The 18,326-nt window shown below is 26.3% G+C and overlaps 3 protein-coding genes across 4 annotated transcripts; 1 reads left to right on the top strand and 2 right to left on the bottom strand.

Moving 5' to 3' along the window:
* Nucleotides 1–153: 153 nt before the first annotated feature.
* LOC112599062 (activating signal cointegrator 1 complex subunit 3) lies at nucleotides 154–13,547 on the top strand. Of its 2 annotated transcripts, XM_025345780.1 has the most exons (34): nucleotides 154–247; nucleotides 329–536; nucleotides 1,044–1,144; nucleotides 1,345–1,496; nucleotides 1,559–1,834; nucleotides 1,997–2,131; nucleotides 5,506–5,629; nucleotides 5,697–5,859; nucleotides 5,934–6,046; nucleotides 6,114–6,262; nucleotides 6,326–6,526; nucleotides 6,585–6,777; nucleotides 6,841–7,202; nucleotides 7,267–7,487; nucleotides 7,713–7,818; nucleotides 7,974–8,198; nucleotides 8,300–8,419; nucleotides 8,488–8,602; nucleotides 8,677–8,813; nucleotides 9,021–9,197; nucleotides 9,268–9,638; nucleotides 9,717–9,828; nucleotides 9,902–10,070; nucleotides 10,132–10,352; nucleotides 10,419–10,521; nucleotides 10,670–11,226; nucleotides 11,301–11,441; nucleotides 11,511–11,699; nucleotides 11,782–12,084; nucleotides 12,148–12,338; nucleotides 12,395–12,824; nucleotides 12,895–12,981; nucleotides 13,064–13,319; nucleotides 13,416–13,501. In XM_025345780.1, exons 2-34 carry the CDS (start codon nucleotides 355–357, stop codon nucleotides 13,499–13,501), a joined length of 6,468 nt encoding a protein of 2,155 aa, XP_025201565.1. In that variant the 5' UTR covers nucleotides 154–247; nucleotides 329–354. The 2 variants fall into 2 exon arrangements, with proteins under 2 accessions (XP_025201565.1, XP_025201566.1); XM_025345781.1 differs by lacking the exon at nucleotides 154–247 and having other exon boundaries at nucleotides 355–536; nucleotides 13,416–13,547.
* LOC112599064 (replication stress response regulator SDE2) lies at nucleotides 3,229–3,992 on the bottom strand. The gene has a single exon (XM_025345785.1). The coding sequence runs from the start codon at nucleotides 3,985–3,987 to the stop codon at nucleotides 3,265–3,267; it is 723 nt and encodes a 240-aa protein (XP_025201570.1). The 5' UTR covers nucleotides 3,988–3,992; the 3' UTR covers nucleotides 3,229–3,264.
* Nucleotides 13,548–14,423: 876 nt separating the features above from the next.
* Nucleotides 14,424–15,225, bottom strand: LOC112599028 (39S ribosomal protein L14, mitochondrial). Its single transcript, XM_025345732.1, has 2 exons — nucleotides 15,018–15,225; nucleotides 14,424–14,906 (listed from the first exon to the last, which is right to left on the bottom strand). The coding sequence occupies exons 1-2, from the start codon at nucleotides 15,018–15,020 to the stop codon at nucleotides 14,481–14,483; spliced, it is 429 nt and encodes a 142-aa protein (XP_025201517.1). The 5' UTR covers nucleotides 15,021–15,225; the 3' UTR covers nucleotides 14,424–14,480.
* Between the last annotated feature and the right edge of the window lie 3,101 nt (nucleotides 15,226–18,326).

The raw sequence follows: 18,326 nt of genomic DNA, 5'->3' as shown, positions 1-18,326 counted from the left end.
TAAATATATTATTATGTCAATATATGCACTCATGGCTCTATAATATAATAGGTATTGAATAGGTATAATAGCGATCATTATTCATTTAATAGTATTTTTGAATTTCGTTCAAAAAAATAAAGCCTGTTAATAGATTTGAAATTATTAGCTGTTTTATTTTTCATGTTTGTGTGTATGTAGTTATTAATTTTTTTATTAATTAATATAATATATTGTGTTGATGAAATTGTCAAACTCTTTAAGTCAAGTATGATAAAATATTAGAACACTTTTAAAAATACAGTTCTCAGTATACAAATATTTAAATATTAATTTTATTTTAAAATAGGTGGTCTGATAATCATTTACTTAACTATGGCAAAAGTAAAAGTTGATGTGCGTAAGCACATTGACATTAGTCTACCTAGATATTCAAGATCTATTCGTGTATATTTAAACAACGATATTACAGAATATATGGAACCAATTAACATTTGGAATTATAACTTTAATGTTATTAAAAAACAAAAAGATGAAGAAGAAAATAAATTTCAAAAGTAATTATTTTTATTAATATTTAATTTTTATGTATAAAGGTATATTAGGTTTTTACTTAATTACTTATTAATTAAAATTAAGTTTTAAATACATAGTACCTAGTAATCTTTATTTTTCAATTGTGTTAGTCTATATATGCTTTTGATGAAAATTAGTATATTACAACATTCAAATAACACCATTTACTAATTAAAAATCTATGAAAACATAATTTTTACTTTAACGCATGTATGGAAAAATAATTTAAAATTGTACAGTTTTTAAGAAATGTTAGAAAAATAGTACATTTTAATTGCTCAAAATATTTTATTTTTTAATTTTAAATTTTATTCATTAGATATACCACAACTTTACTCAGAAGTGAACAAACCAAACACCTAATACCTATACTTTGTATTCTGTCAATATGTTTTATAGATTAGTTTTATGACTTTCTGTAATTTGTATACATTTAATGTTATTAAGTTATGACAATTCATTATATTTAATATGGATTTAATTTTCAGATTCCTTACATTTAATGAACTTTGCAATGTTATCAATGAAACTAAAAACGATATTATTATGAAGAATTTGCATATGTTGTATGGAATAGCACAAGAACTTTGTAAGTATTAAGTAATGTAGTTATTATTAATAACATACCAATATTTTAACATAATTATTCATTTTAAAATAATTAAGTATTTTTAGCTTTTTATAACATTTCATAATCTTGTAAAAAAAATTGAATTTTTCTTATACAATATTATGCTCTTTTTTAGCAATAACACATTTTTCACATTCTAAATGTTATTAATTTTCTAGCAAAAGATGAACAACCAGAAATATTGAGTTCATCAGTTTTGTTTTTTTTCAAATTGTTTATTGGCGTTTCTGGACTATTAATGAAACATATTTTAGAACTTAAAAGTATGTTTGGAAAAGTATCAAATAATAACGCAGATCAAATATACAAAGTAATTTTTAATTTATTAATTTGCCTATTTTATAAGAATATAATTTTATTTAAATTTCACAGTTGGTTAAAGAAGTAGAACAGTTGATGAACGAAAAAAGTTTGAAGCAATTGAAAACACTTTGGGAGAAGCTTGATGATCATAAAGTTAATAATGAAGAAAATCAAAACCAAGTTCAGAATTCTTTGGTTGTTGATATAATACGTTATAAATTAAACTCCAAATGGGTACCTCCAAATTTTGATAAGTTACCTATTCTGAACTACGATTCAAAGACTTCTAAGTTATTCTCCATGGCTTATAACGAAGAAGAAAGAATAAATCATAGATCTCCAAATGTAAATTGACTTACTTTTTTTATTTTACAATAATTTACATATTAAAAATATTAGTATTTATTTTAAGATGAATTCCATCATCCCAATATTTTAGAAATTATCTTCATAGTCAATAAGTTAGTTTGTTGAACAGTTTAAATATTATTTTTATTTTTTTTTTAGTTTGGTAAAGCTTGGCTATTGAAACAGATTACTAAAACCTCATCAATAGATTTAGGCGTTTCAGATGAAGATTATTATACTAATATCATAGATCTGCTTTCAACTCAAAAATCTGATACTGAACTTCAAGATGAAGTAAGCGATTTTATAATTTATTTATTATTATAAACATAGAATTAAATTAATATAATATAAAAAAATAATTTTAAATAAATTTTAAAAATATTAAATTTCATAAAATTCTATGTATCAGAAAAATGATTGTTAAATAAAATAAATATCTGATTAGATTCTTACATTATTATTATTAGCTTAATTTTTGTTTTAGCTTAAATAGGTTACGAATTAACATTTACTGTACCTCATAGTTCTTGAAAAAATTTGAACTATACATATAATAGGATATTATTTTTAACTTATTTTTGTATGATATAGATTAAAAATGATTGAATGGTGCCCTTAAATCAATGATCATTTATGGTTCTATAAGCTGTAGTCTAGACTTCTTACTGCTTAATTCAGACCTGGGTCTTCTATCGACAAATTGAGATTTAAAATTTGATATTTATACATAAAAATGTTTTGGAGAAAAAATTAGTTAAAATCTCCCTTTTAAATTCTTTTTATATGTTTATTTTTCTTTGATAACTTAGATTTTTAAAATGCTGTCTTGAATTAACATCCTTAATTTATATCTGATCTTTAAACTTAAATGTTGCTTATTAAAATTTTTTAAACACTTTTATACTTTGTTTAAATTAAGATACGTACTTGATAGCCAATTCGTTTGCAGAAGCATAACTTCACTACATAGTTGATATACAGTTAATTTGCTGGGTGGGGAAATTAGGTGATGCTGACTACTACTGTCCGATAAAAACCGGTCCCTTTCTAGTATGTTTCTTAAATTGAATTGAATATATTACCAAAAATAGGATAATAACAAAATTGCCCTTTGCTTAGAATTAAAATTATAAGTTTATTTTGTACATAAATAGTATTAGACATAATCAATTAAATTTATAAACTTATCTTAAATAACTAGATATGTTCCCTTAATATGATTAAAAATAAACCATTAATTAATCTATATATTATTTAAGTTTACAATAATACCTATAGACAATCATTAAAAATATAAATTCAAAATTATTTTTTTTTGAAAATCTATATTTATATATCTTAACAAAAATTAATCATTTTTAATGTTAATTAACATTAAACATTATCTGTTAATTTAATAATATACATATATTTTTTTTTAATTGTTAAACTTTAATCTTTTTTTTTGTAACAGTATCAGTGTATTCTAAATCTAAACTTTTACGTTTATTAACATTTTCTGTTTCTTTTAGTTCTTTATTTGATTGTTCTTTTTTTGTTGACTCAATAGACACTTTTTCTTCATCTAATTCATCACAGCTACTATCTGTATCCAAATCGGAATCAAAATATCCCTTGGATTTAATTTTTTTCTTGATTGGAATTTCCGATGTGCCTGCTTTGAAACCACACTCTATTGCATCTGATACAGATTCTGTCATTTCAGACATTTGCTTTTCATAATGTTCATCTTTAAATTCTGTTTTGGGTGCTTGACATAGGCGTTGTAATTTTCGTTTTTTGCGCTCTTCAGGATCTTCTGTACTAGGACCTCCTTTGGCTAAAAAATCTTTAACTCGTTTTTCTTCATTTATATCACGTAATCGACGTCCGCTTAAATCTCGACAAGCTTCACGATTTGTTGTTTTTTCAATTTGTGCACCAATTGCTCGTAGCATTGAACCAAATCCTCCCTTGCCACCCATTACCCGAGGTACAATATAAACAATACCATTTTGAACAGTATCGTCATTTAAAATTTTTCCATTAAACAACAAGTAAAAGTCCTTTTGTAACATACCTGTTTCAATGCTAGCAAATTGTTTTATACTAGACAAAGACATTCCAGGTATAACATTTAATGTCAGTTTCTTCATATTTATATTCATTTTTTCTAATAATTTCACTCAGTACAAAAGTTATTATAAGACAATGAACTTTAAAATTAAAATTTACGATCACAATTCATCAAAACAAAAATTATCAAATAATCAGTAAGCACTTGCATCTAATCTTAAAAAAATAGTATGTTGTAGTTTGTGGTGATAACTTACTGTATAGTGTATTTGTTTACAATTTTGTGTTTTGTGCATTAAATATAAAATATTAAATTATAATTACATCCAATTTTTTACTTTTAAGTATTTATAATTATTCAGTGATTTATAAATATGATGGTACTACTATCCAATATCCATAGATCTAATATTAAAGGGTCTATACTTTTATCACAGTTAGTATCACGATGTATAAATTTCAGATTTCTGCTAAATAAAATTGATAAAAATCAGTGTAGACAACTCACTGTTCGCATAGTAAAATAATTCTTAAAAACTTTAATTTTGAATTGTTAAATTTTAGGTTGTAGACTAGAGGCGGTAGCGGTAATGAATTTAAAAGATGCTTGTGATTGACCGAGGATAGTTATTAAGTATTTCGGCTGTTGATTCAGGAAGCATGTAAATTATTCAGGTGGTTGATATATACTCGGCATTCAATTATTATGTGTTTTGTGGTGTCTTGTACACTACGAGCGGATCAAATTGAGTTTTTCCTTGGGCATTAGGTGGCTGTGGGAAATTTTCATTTAACTGATTCTAAGTCTTACTAAAGTTATTTTGTGTTTTGAAGTGAAAATTTTATTTTTTGTTCTAAACAATAAATGTATTATATAATACTATTCATAATATCTAGCATCTATCATATTATAATCTTTTCATTGTTTAAATTTTAAAATAAACAAATAAACAATGATTATAATAGTTGATTCCATAAACATGATTTTTGAAAAGCTAAAACTTTTAAATTTAAGAAAAAGGTTAATACACTTTTAAACTTTTTTTAATAAAAATAACTAATATAGTATTTTAATTATATATAATGTTTAAAATATTAAGATAATATTATAATTATAGAAAATGATTGGAAAGTTACATTGAAGTAGTGTAATCTCAAATGATAGATAATATAGACTTAAGTACTCTACACTTTTTATTTAAGCTTCGAGAACTTAAATTCACTTAAATATAAATATTTACATTAAAAATTAAGAATAAAAAATTTAGATTGCCTTAATTAAAAGTAAAAAATCTAAAAATCTATGTAAAGAATAGTAAAAAAAAAGTGTGTTTAGCACCAAATTAACCAGAACATGTTCAAAGTTCTGAATATTTGATTATAATATTTAATGTTACAACTAAGCTAAATTTTTATTATTCATTTATCAATTGTTATTGCATATTAAAAACTTCACTACATCAATATTCATACTATCTATTAATATTATATTAATTATATAGTTATATACATAATCAATATAAATTTAAATTTAACTAGTGTATCTATAACTTTTCAAAAAATCTATTAAATTTTATATTTTAAACTAACTTTGTTTCATTATTTTATAGTTGTTTAATCTACTCGGCTTTACTAGACTTACACTCATTGAAACACTTTTAAAACACAGAAAAGATATTTTAAAACAGTGTTTAATGACAAATGAAAAAAAAAATTTGCTTTCAACAAATTTAAGTATGAAAATGAAAGTATAGCATATTAATATAATATAAATTCTTAATTGTTTTAATTATTTAAATAGAAATGGAAAAAAGACCTAGACATATGGAAATGATTACTATTGAAACTGAAGAAGATAAATTACTTAGAAAGGAATTAAGAAAAGAAGAAAAGGCTTACCAAAAACTAAATCGCCGTCATGACTCAGATTCAGATGAAGAAATTTTAAAAATGGTTTCTAAAACGTTAGAAAAATTACTAGACTTAATCTGCTTTAACCATGAATTAAATATATAAATTGTTGATTATTGCATTTAAGGACAAGTGCAGCAAATGTTCCTACGTTTATTGACCCGAAAAGTAGAAAAGCTCCTTCAGTTCAGAAATACCCACATGTGTATGATATGAATTTTGAATCAAAAGTATCAAATTGTAAGTATTTTTTTTTAATTTTTTTTTTAATTTCTTGTTTTTATACAATATGATATTTATCAAATAGGTTTCATATCTGGAGAGTCATGTGTTATCCCTGCAGGAGCCAAAAGAACAGACCATAAAACACATGAAGAAGTTTATATTCCAGTTACAAAAATGACACAAGAACTGACTGTTGGAAAAGAATTGATTTCCATTAAAACTCTTGATGAAGTTATTTGATTGTGTGCTAGTCATGAAACATTGTATAACTTACATTTATTTTTGTATTTAAAGGTTGGACAGAAAGCATTTCATGGAATTACTAATCTTAATAGAATACAATCAGTAGTTTTTGACGCAGCATATAATACAAATGAAAATTTACTAGTATGTGCTCCAACTGGAGCTGGAAAGACTAATGTTGCTTTGTTAACTATAATCCATCAAATTAAACAACACATAAAAAATAATGAAATAAATAAAAATGAATTTAAGGTATACACTTTCACCTTTATTATCATATCCTTTCTCACTTTTTAATATTATGTTTCAGATTGTATATGTAGCTCCAATGAAAGCTCTTGCTGCTGAAATGACTGCAAATTTTTCTAAACGTCTTTCTAGCCTAGGGATTTCTGTTCGTGAATTTACTGGTGACATGTCACTTACTAAAACAGAAATGCTCAATACTCAAATATTAGTTACAACTCCGGAGAAGTGGGATGTAGCTACCCGTAAAGGAACTGGTTAGGCTTTTTTATTTTATATATATTATATGTATCATAAATACTAATATGTTTGTATTTTAGGGGATATTGCGTTAACAAGTTTAGTTAAACTATTAATTATAGATGAAGTACATTTATTACATGGTGATCGTGGTCCAGTCCTTGAAGCTCTTGTAGCACGTACTTTAAGACAAGTAGAGTCTTCTCAAAGCATGATTAGAATTGTTGGTTTATCTGCTACATTACCAAACTATCAAGACATAGCTCGTTTCTTAAGAGTCAATCTTTATAAAGGGTTATTTTATTTTGATGGACGATTTAGACCAGTACCATTAGTTCAAACATTTATTGGTGTTCGTGGCAGCAAAACTATAAAAATGGCACAAGAAATGGATATAATTTGTTATGATAAAGTATATGAAATGGTACAAAAAGGCCATCAGGTAAGCTTATTTGGTAATATTGATAAATATATAGTAGTTTAATTTTTGTTTATTGTGTATTAAGGTTATGGTGTTTGTTCATGCTCGCAATGCTACAATAAAAACAGCTAATGTTTTCAGGGAACTTTCAACCCAGAAAAATCATCAAACTGCATTCTTACCCCAAGATTCTAATAGAATAGGTATAGCTAAAAAAGCTTTTGAGCGTTGTCATTCAAAAGAATTAAGTGAATTATTAAATAGTGGATTTTCTGTTCATCATGCTGGTCTTTTGAGATCTGACAGGTAAATAATTTATAAATTTACATGTATATTTTTTAAGTGTATTGTAGCTTTATTGAAGTTTAGAAAAATGGTTAATATCTACAACTTAGAAGGTAGATAAAACAGTTTATTTTAGGTGTTTAAAGTTTTTTGGTGCATAAATACATATTGCATTGTTTCTTAATGTTTTTAAGGACATACAAGTCTAGACTAATCATAATAAAATTACCTTTTCTGTATTTACAGAAACCTTGTTGAAAAGTACTTTTCTGAAGGTGCTATTAAAGTATTAGTATGCACAGCAACTTTAGCATGGGGAGTTAATCTTCCAGCTCATGCAGTTATAATTAAGGTAAATTATAAACCTATAGATTTATCATTATTTTGTTTTCAAGAAAAATCAATATACTTCTATAGGATTTTCATTAATTTTAATGTTAAAAATAAAATATTGTAATTGTTATGAATATTATCATATTTTAAATAAATAAATAAAATTATTTATAGGGAACAGAATTATATGACTCAAAACATGGGACATTTGTTGATCTGGGTATGCTTGATGTTTTACAAATTTTTGGTCGTGCTGGAAGACCCCAATTTGATACTTCTGGACATGGAATGATTATCACCCCACATGCCAAACTTCACAAATATTTATCATTGCTTACCAATCAAATACCAATCGAAAGTTGTTTTGTACAACATCTTGTCAATAATTTGAATGCTGAGGTTTGCATTATTATATAATAAGTTTTAGCTATTTTCAATGAATCAAATAATTAAAAATTTTGTAATAGCACTGGTCTTAATAGTATTATTTTAATTTGTAGGTTGTATTAGGTACAATATCAAATGTCGAGGAAGCTGTTACGTGGCTTAGTTATACTTATTTATTTGTCAGAATGCGTATAAATCCTCACGTTTACGGCATATCGCTTGAAGAAGTTGAAGTAAATGAACAGTCTTATATTATGTATAAGTAATTTTTATTTAAATATTTTATGATTATTACTTTCAGTTAGATCCAATGTTAGTAAACAAAAGAAAAGAGTTTATTGTTAATGCAGCAATGGCTTTAGATAGAGCACAAATGTTACGTTACAATGAAAGAACTGGAGATCTTTCATCTACAGGTTTATTATTAACCAACTTCAATTATTTTTTAAGTGTGTATTTATATTTATATTATATTTATTTTATTTTACAGACATGGGTCGCACAGCTAGTCATTTTTATATTAGTTATGACAGTGTTGAAATATTTAATCAAAGTTTAAAGCCTTTTATGAATATGTCAGAAATTTTATCAATGATTTCTAGTGCAAAAGAATTTGATCAGTTAAAGGTTTATTATAATAAATAAATATGTACTCTGTTCAGTGTGAGAAGAAGCCTCAACCCTTATAAAAATTATTTTTTCTGTGCATCCTCGCTCAAGACCAGTTTGACTAGGGTGGGATGCCAGAATGGGTACATTCTCTCTCTGGATAGAGTACAGTTAATGTCATAAATTATAATTTATATTCATATTAATTTAAATTATATTTTAAAGGTTCGTGATGATGAAGTTATTGAGTTGGAAACATTGTCTCGTAAATATTGTCATGTTCAATGTCAAAGTTCAGCTGTAAATGTGAATGGTAAAGTTAATATACTTTTACAAACATATCTAGCACGTGGTAGAGCTAAATCTTTTTCATTAATATCTGACCTGGTATATATCTCGCAGGTAAATTTAAAATTCATATAAACACCTGTTATTTTTTAATTAAAATATGTAAAAGAAAAATTTTTAATAGAATGCAACAAGGATTGCACGTGCGTTATTTGACATGGTGTTACGACGTAATAATGCTATGATGTCTGCCAAATTATTGGAAATTTGTCAAATGTTTGAAATGACTCAATGGGATTTTGAATCTGAACTACGACAATTTTCTGATGTTCTCCCTTGGGAAATTATAGATAAAATTGAACAAAGAAAATTATCATTTAGTCGTATTCGAGAAATGAACGCAAAAGAATTAGGGATACTACTTAGAAATCAGAATGTAGGTGCTGCTGTCAAAAAGTGTGCTATGCAACTTCCATATATTGAAGCTGTTGAAAGTATTCAACCCATAACTAGAACTATTTTAAGGATAAATTTAGAACTATTCCCAGAATTTGAGTATGTAACATGACAAGTTTCATTAAATTTGTGTTCTTATTTTTTTTTATTAATAAGTTGTATTATTTTGTAATTCAGATGGAATGATAGGTTTCATGGTAAAACATCAGTTGCATTTTGGATTTGGATCGAAGATCCAGAAACAGATATGATATACCATTGGGAACAGTTTCTTATCACTAAAAACCAGGTATTGAAAAAAACATTATTTCCATTAATTTCTTTCTTGTGCATTTTCTTAAGACTATGTTTATGTTTTTAAGGTTATTAGAAAAGAAACACAAAAGTTAATATTTACCATACCTTTAGTTGAACCATTACCATCTCAATATATACTTCATTGTACTTCAGACAGATGGTTAGGTACAACTTTCACTACACCATTAACATTCCAGCATCTTATAATACCACATAGCCATGCTTCAGTGACAGGTATATAAATCAACAATGTTTTAATCATTTTTTTTAATTAAAAAAAAAAATTGTGTTTTAGATTTATTGGAACTTCAGCCATTACCACTATCTGCTCTTAAAAATCAGAGTTATCAATCTTTATATAATTTTACACACTTTAATCCAATACAGACACAAATATTTCACTGTTTATATCATACCGATAATAATGTACTTTTGGGAGCGCCTACTGGATCTGGTAAAACAATAGCTGCTGAAATTGCCATGTTCAGAGTGTTTAATGAACAGCCAGAGGCAAAAGTAATAAATAATTAGATAATTTAAATTATAATTTGCTCATGTTAAATAATATCATTGTGTTTTTAGGTAGTATACATAGCTCCATTAAAGGCACTCGTGAGAGAACGAATGAATGATTGGAAAATTAGATTAGAAGATAAATTAAAAAAATCAGTTGTAGAATTAACAGGTATTATTAAATATGTAATACATAGAACAATTAATTTAATCCTGAATATTCCATCTTAGTCACTTTTTTTTTTTTAACAAAAAATTCTAAAATTTGATTTGACTTACTTAATTCTTTGAGTTAATTTTTAAATAATTATTTTTTTTAGGTGATGTCACGCCCGATATAAAAGCTATATCAAATTCATCAGTTATTGTCACTACTCCAGAAAAATGGGATGGTGTTTCTCGTAGTTGGCAAACACGTAACTATGTTCGCCAAGTGGCTTTAGTAGTACTTGATGAAGTCCATCTTTTGGGTGAAGATCGTGGTCCAGTGTTAGAGATAATAATCTCTAGGTTAAATTTTATATCAACACATACAGGACAACATACTCGTCTTGTAGCTTTGACTACTGCTCTGTCAACAGCTGCTGATCTTGCAGCTTGGTTACATATTGGGGAAATGGGTCTTTACAACTTTCGTCCATCTGTCAGGCCGGTTCCTCTAGAAGTACACATTAGTGGCTATGCTGGACGAAATTATTGTCCAAGAATGGCAACCATGAACAAACCAATTTATCAAGCTATTAGACAACACTCTCCAACACAACCAGTTATGATTTTTGTGTCATCTAGAAGACAAACTCGACTAACTGCTTTGGATCTGATTGCATATTTAGGTGGTGAAGATAACCCTAAACAGTGGGTTCGCAAAAGTGATTACGTAAGATAAAATTGTAGCACAATATTTATTATTTTGTTATGAATAAAAATTTAATTAAAATTATTATCTTGTAGGAAATGGATCTAATCATCGAAAATGTTAGAGATCCAAACCTGAAGCTTTGTCTTGCTTTTGGCTTAGGTTTACATCATGCAGGATTACAAGATAAAGACCGTAAAATTGTTGAAGAATTATTTATTAACCAACATATTCAAGTAAGATACCAACATCTTCTTATTATTTAAATATAAGCAAATAATAAAAATTATTCTATTTGTTTTAAGGTTTTAATTGCTACATCAACTTTAGCATGGGGTGTTAATTTTCCAGCACACTTTGTTATAGTAAAAGGTACTGAATTTTATGATGGCAAGCTCAAAAGATATATTGACATGCCAATTACAGATGTGTTACAAATGATGGGAAGAGCAGGAAGGCCTCAATATGACAATATGGGAATAGCACTAATCATGGTAAAAATAAAGAATAAAAAAAATTTAACCAACTTGTTAGTTTTATGCGTTATGACTGATGAATAAACATTTATGTTTCCAGGTCCATGATATAAAAAAAACTTTTTATAAAAAATTTTTGTATGAACCTTTTCCTGTTGAATCATCTTTAATAGATGTATTACCTGACCATTTCAATGCTGAAATAGTAGCTGGAACTATTAAGACTAAACAAGATGCCATTGAATATTTGACTTGGACTTATCTTATACAAAGATTGATGAAAAATCCAGAATATTATGGATTACATAGCTTGGAAGAAAGTTCTATTAACAAATTTCTTTCTGATTTAGTGGAACGATGTATTGGAACTCTATATTCCAGTTACTGTGTGGAAATCGATGAAGTATATTTTTATTTATTTTAATAGAACTTTTAAAATAGAACATTTAATCACATTTCAATTTAGGATCAACGAACTGTAAGATCTACTCCACTGGGTCATATTGCTTCATATTACTATTTACAACATAAAACAGTAAAAACTTTTCAAGAGAGGCTTAAAAGTGAACTTGATATAAATGATTTAATAAAAGTTTTAGTTGATGCCGAGGAGTTTAGTTTACTTCCAGTTAGACATAATGAAGATCTTATGAATACGTAAGTAATAAAAAAAAATATAATTTTTTTTTTTTTAACACTTATTTTGTATTCAGTGAATTAGACAAACAATGTCCTCTTGATATTGACGGCCGTTTGTATGAATCTTCTCATACCAAAACATTGATTTTGCTTCAAGCACATTTCTCCCATTTGAAAATGCCGTGTTCAGATTATATAACTGATCTTAAGTCAGTATTAGATCAATCAATACGTATTCTACAAGCAATGATAGATATCAGTGCGGAAGCTGGTTACTTAGTGTCATGTTTAAGATTAGTGCAACTAATGCAAATGATTATTCAAGCCCGATGGATCACTGACCCACCTGTAATCACTTTACCTAATGTAGAAAAACATTTAATACCATCACAAGTGCTGCCTTTGCTTTGCTTACCTCATCTATGTAATACAGCACTTAAAAGTTATAAAATGTTTGAAGAGATTATGCTAAAAACTCAACTTGAACATGAAGAAATCGAAAAAGTAAAATTCACTAAAAATATTCCAACTAGTAATATTTTTTAAGCTTTGTTAATTTAATTTTAATTTTTAGGTATATAAAACTATCATAGATATGCCAGTGGTAGAAGTCCATCTGTTTATTCAAGGCAATTGGTCTGATAGCGAAGAAGTTCAAAAGGTAATAGAACATTTTTTTTTTTAAGATTTATTACATTTTTTAGTTGAATCAAATTAAAACTATAATATTTTTATTTTTATAGAAACTGGTAGAGAATGGTAAAAGAATGAAAATTATGGCTGGATCAGAGTATACATTAGTTGCTGAGGTAAAAGTCCTCAATCGTTTAATACCATCAAAAGCATATGCACCAAAATTTTCCAAACCAAAGGACGTAGGTTGGTTTATGATTCTTGGTTCTATAGAGCAATGGGAGCTGATAGCTCTAAAACGTCATACTAATAACCGCTATAGAACAACTTCTAGCAGATTAGCATTTAATACACCTGAAAAACCAAGTGAATAATTTTACAATTGTTTTTGAAATCTATTTCCTAACATTTATCAACATTGCATAATAATTTTGAATCTTGTATTACTTTTTATTTTTATAGGTTATTTAAATTGGACTTTCTATATGATGTCAGATTGTTACCTTGGTTTGGACCAACAATATGAAATTGAATTCAATGTGGTATAAAAAATTATTAAAAATAATAAGATCAACATTATTATTAATTTTTTTTTTCAATATACATTTATTTTGTATGTAATATTATGTTTGGAAAACATTTTTATATTTTTAAATAAATTATTTTTGTTTTATTATTTTTATAATTATTCATGTTACGCATATTTTCTATTACTAGCCAATATTTACATTTTTATGTATATATATTTATTATGTTGACTTTAAAAACTTCATTAAACAGAATTGTTAAAATTTGTAAATTACAAAATGTAATTTTGAAGGTTTTTTTGTTTTTATTTCATAAAAGAATTAATAGAAATACTTAAAATCAAATATTTTTAAATCTCATAACAATTAATATAACTATAGCATTGTTTTAACTACCATAAAAATATAGAAACTGATAGAATTCAATACTTGCTTCAATATATTAAAAATGATAAAAATTTAAACCATTTTAATTGTTAACAGTTTAAAAACAGTTTTCAGTTAATGGTAAATTTTATATACACTAAACCTTGAATTATTTTCATGTTGCTTAAAAAAACATTTATTGATAACCATGATAATTGAAAACTATTGATAATGTATATGTACACTTTTATTGTATATACATTTTCTACGAGTAATATATAAAATCTGATTGCTTCGATAACCGTGTATAAATTTAATTAAATAAATACATTTATTTTATTGTTGCAATATGACAATTGATTATACTGTAATCCATAAGCGTAGAGTAAATTGGTGTACCAGTGCTCAGACACCCAATAAAAAAGATTTTTTTTCTGAAATAATGTGTATGCATGTCCAACTTTTATTTTCTTGAACACATATTAACTATTATATGAAGCATACTATAACCACAAGGAAATGTTTGATAAAAAAAAAATTTAGCTTCTAATACATTTTTATTCTCACAGTACATAAATAACATAGAAAAATATACAACTAAGTTTATATATATATATATACTTAACACTAATATTTAAACAAAATTTGAAGCAATAGCCAACAATTTAGTGTAATCAGCTCCTTTTGAGAAAGTTTTTTCTTTTAATATAGTTCTGAGAACAATTGGAATGGGGACATTAATACGAGTTCCAAGTGGTGTGCCATTATCGTCAATCAATACTATATTGTTGCTATCAAACCTGGGAATATTGGGTTTTTGTTCCTTGACGCAGCCTACAATGATGGCTTTTACTTTTTCACCCTTGATAGCAACCAATATTTTGTCACCAATTGTGCCAATACCTTTCTTATTATAAATGTGTATGCAACGCGGGGGTTTACCTTCAGCCATCGCTTGCTTGCCAATTGTACTGTTGTCAACTACACGCAGACGGGTCAGTTTCATTATGTGATTACAAACGGACGAAGTGGAAAATTGTCGGGCTGCAAAAATCGTAGACTGAAAAATAATTTAAAAATAACAACTCTTATTTCAATTGTATGAAGATTTAACCCAATGTAATATTTTTTTAAATTAAAATCAACTACTAACAAAGTGAACAAGACATACCATTATTCAAATTTCAAAGTAGCTAATAACACGTCTGGTCTGACAGATCTTATAAACTATATAAGATATAACAGATTAACAGTAGACGAAACAGAAGTTTTTATAATGCGCCAATGCCAAAATTGAAAATACCGAATACTAATTAGAGATAACAAAATTCATTTCCACCCGGCACCTAATATTATTATTTAGATACTAGTATGTAGTATCTAATGACCTTGGTTTCCACCATCCATAATAACAAGTTTAATATCAATGTTTTTCAATTTTCCATTGATAATAAAGGTCTAGTTATTGATAAGATGGTCCTCATACTGGTCGTGGATGATGAGTTGCCTATGAATTATGATATGCCCTTGTTGTGCCCTTCGTTCATACTAAATCCACTCATGAACATGGACCTCTAAACTTTAATTATTTACTCTAGTTTATAGGTCTATGTTCATGGAAATTCTATTCAAATTATTCAGTATTAATACCCTAGACAACATGATAAATGATAATTATTAAATACCACGTGATTTATTTCGATTTTATTATTCACTTTTATTTTAGCTTTATAGTTTATAGGTACCCAATTTTTTAAAATAATAAAATGTTAAAATTATACGAAACACAGAATAATCAAATGAATTAATGGCACTACGGCGGCGCACATTAAATATGTCTTCGAGCGCTGTTAGACAAGTTCGCTACAGCGAGAACTGCTTACGGTTTTATACTTATCCGACTTTACCAGTAACTAGTTAATAATCGGTTTAATGTTTAATGTTCATTACTTCATTGTTCACACACGATTCGATTGTATAAAATATAATAATAGGTACGAACGTTCAGTCTTAGTTTAGCACATTCATTTACAATTTACCTAGTTGCCGTCATGCGCTCAAATGTGAAAACGTTTAAGCATTTATTTAAATAAATTTTAAGTCGTGATACTCGTGAGTTCGTGACTAGAATTCCCCAATCTAATCAATAATTAAATTATTAGTTTATAAATATTGAACGTTATAATAATAATTGAAGTATTATTTTCAAAACAAAAATTTTTAATTAATAGATAGGTACATATCTCGATTCTTTAACTTTTTAAATATAGCCAAGATATTTATATTAATGATAATATTATAAATTATGGAAACAAAAAATTACAAAATATAATATTAATTGTAGTAAATAAGCGAATGGAGTGAGAGAGGATTACAACGATAATAACTAAAAAAAACTAGAATAAAAATAAGATTCCTATTTTTATAAGCAATAATTAAAAATTATTTGCACTCCTCATAGTTATACCTTAGCACCTACAATAAATCTGACATAGTTAGAATTTAAAACAAACATACCAGTGAACTGTCAAATATAATTTATAAACACCGTTTAATTTAGATTGAATATTAAATGACTAATGAATTATCCTAGAAAGTACATACTATAACTATATACATACTCATATTGTCATAATATTATATATGTATAAAATTAACCATCATAATGGCCAAATTTTTTTTTATGCACTAGAAATGTATTAAATATGCATGCATTTATGTACTGATTATCATTCAAATATGCAAAAAAATCTTTTATTTTCATTAAGTATAAATAAATTAAATCGAATGAAAGTTATGCACACACGGATCATGAAAGTGTACGATTCACTAAAATCTACTCAATAACAGATTACTACTTGTCAGTTGTCCCGATATATATGTGTCAGATAAGATAGGAAAACGATATTGTCAAATTACATAGACTATAAAATACGTTATTTTAATTAAAACAAGCAAAATATTACATATTTGCATTCGAAAACCGTATATATGCAATGAAAAAATTGTAAAAATCAGAAATAAACAGTACATATCAAAATATGCAAAATAAAACTTTATATTTAGTATCTATTGACTAAAAATCAAACTTGTAGCATACCTAGCTATTTTTTGGACTATTCAGAAAAAACATGCAAATTTATAAAAAAATCGGGACCCTACTCATCACTCATCATTATAATATCTGTTCAATTTTAAAGTATTTGGCGGTCACTATTTATATAAGGTATTGGTCAAGCAACAGAAGTAACATTGGTTTGTTGGTTCTACCGAAACCAGTAACAACTCTCTGTGGACATACCGTGATAGTGCGCGCGTCTGCCGCCGAGTATCTTAATTGAACCAAGTGTAATATAGCATTCTAATTTCTATTGGTACGTAATTGTTAAGACAGTCGACGATTTAATATACTTGGTAAGTATTACTTACACGAGTTACACGTTAGTGTCAAAGTAATGAATGTATTGCATGTAAGGTAATATCGTTTGATTTCAATATCTTTTACAATATGGTGAAAGTAATCACTTGCATGTTTATTGCATAATGATTTTCATCAGAGTATGCTGATAAAAACCTAAATCAAAAATGTGATACAGAGAACTTTAAATAGTATAAACTACAACAAAATATTATTTTTAATGTTAGAAATTAGAATATTTAATATTCAATACTATGAAAAAGTTTCAATTAATATTTCAAAATAATGTGGCATAATTTTAACAATCATATTACATAAAAATAAACAATTGAAAACTGTTTTGTAAATATCTATCAGTTTTTGCTCACTGAGCATAATTAGGACCAATTAAACATAATTACCACAACATATACACCAGAATGGTCACTCATGGCAGGTAATTAATTTTTTATATGGTAAGATTAGTATACATTTATGGTTAAAACATACAGATATCAACAAAAGAATGTTTAAAACTAAAATATTTAAAGCCAATTATTTTTTTACAATTTTTTTTATTTTTTTTTTTATATTTTAGAAATAACATTAACCGCAACTTTACACATTATTGATTTATATATAACTGTACACAATAGTCCGACAATGGTATCAACGTACATAGAAAAATATAGTTATTTTCTTCAATGAATTATCTTCATAACAATTATTATTTTGTAAATTCGAAATTTTTATAAGAACTTGTATCAAGACACATTATTTGAAATGAAATTTTGAAATAGCATAGTCTCCATAATTTCTGAAGTGTGTATTAAAAACTAATGTAGTTAAAAACACACAATTATCAATTGTATATAATAATTCATATAAATATACCAACAAAATAAATTTGTCATAATCCCATTGTCAAAAAGAGAAGAGTGGAGAGGCAACAATTTAGGTCATTTTTTTTTTTTTTTTTTTTTTTTAATGTTAAGGAGACTAGCTTTAATATAAAGTAAAACCAGATGTATAAAAGATAAATAAATTAAAATAAAACCCTTAACAAAAAAACACTGTATACAA

This window comes from Melanaphis sacchari, unplaced genomic scaffold (genome assembly GCF_002803265.2).
Source record: "Melanaphis sacchari strain LSU unplaced genomic scaffold, SCAv2.0 Contig4_pilon_pilon, whole genome shotgun sequence".
NCBI lineage: Eukaryota > Metazoa > Arthropoda > Insecta > Hemiptera > Aphididae > Melanaphis > Melanaphis sacchari.
The sequence above is the reverse complement of the archived record's forward strand: the minus strand, read 5'-3'. Positions and strand labels throughout refer to the sequence as shown.

Excerpts from the sequence above, each read along its gene's own strand:
- LOC112599062 (XM_025345781.1), top strand. The coding sequence starts at position 355 with ATGGCAAAAGTAAAAGTTGATGTGCGTAAGCACATTGACATTAGTCTA. Across the intron at positions 8,603-8,676 it reads TGGAGATCTTTCATCTACAG|ACATGGGTCGCACAGCTAGT; the intron begins GTTTATTATTAA and ends TTTATTTTACAG. Across the intron at positions 10,353-10,418 it reads ATGAACAGCCAGAGGCAAAA|GTAGTATACATAGCTCCATT; the intron begins GTAATAAATAAT and ends TTGTGTTTTTAG.
- LOC112599064 (XM_025345785.1), bottom strand. The coding sequence starts at position 3,987 with ATGAATATAAATATGAAGAAACTGACATTAAATGTTATACCTGGAATG.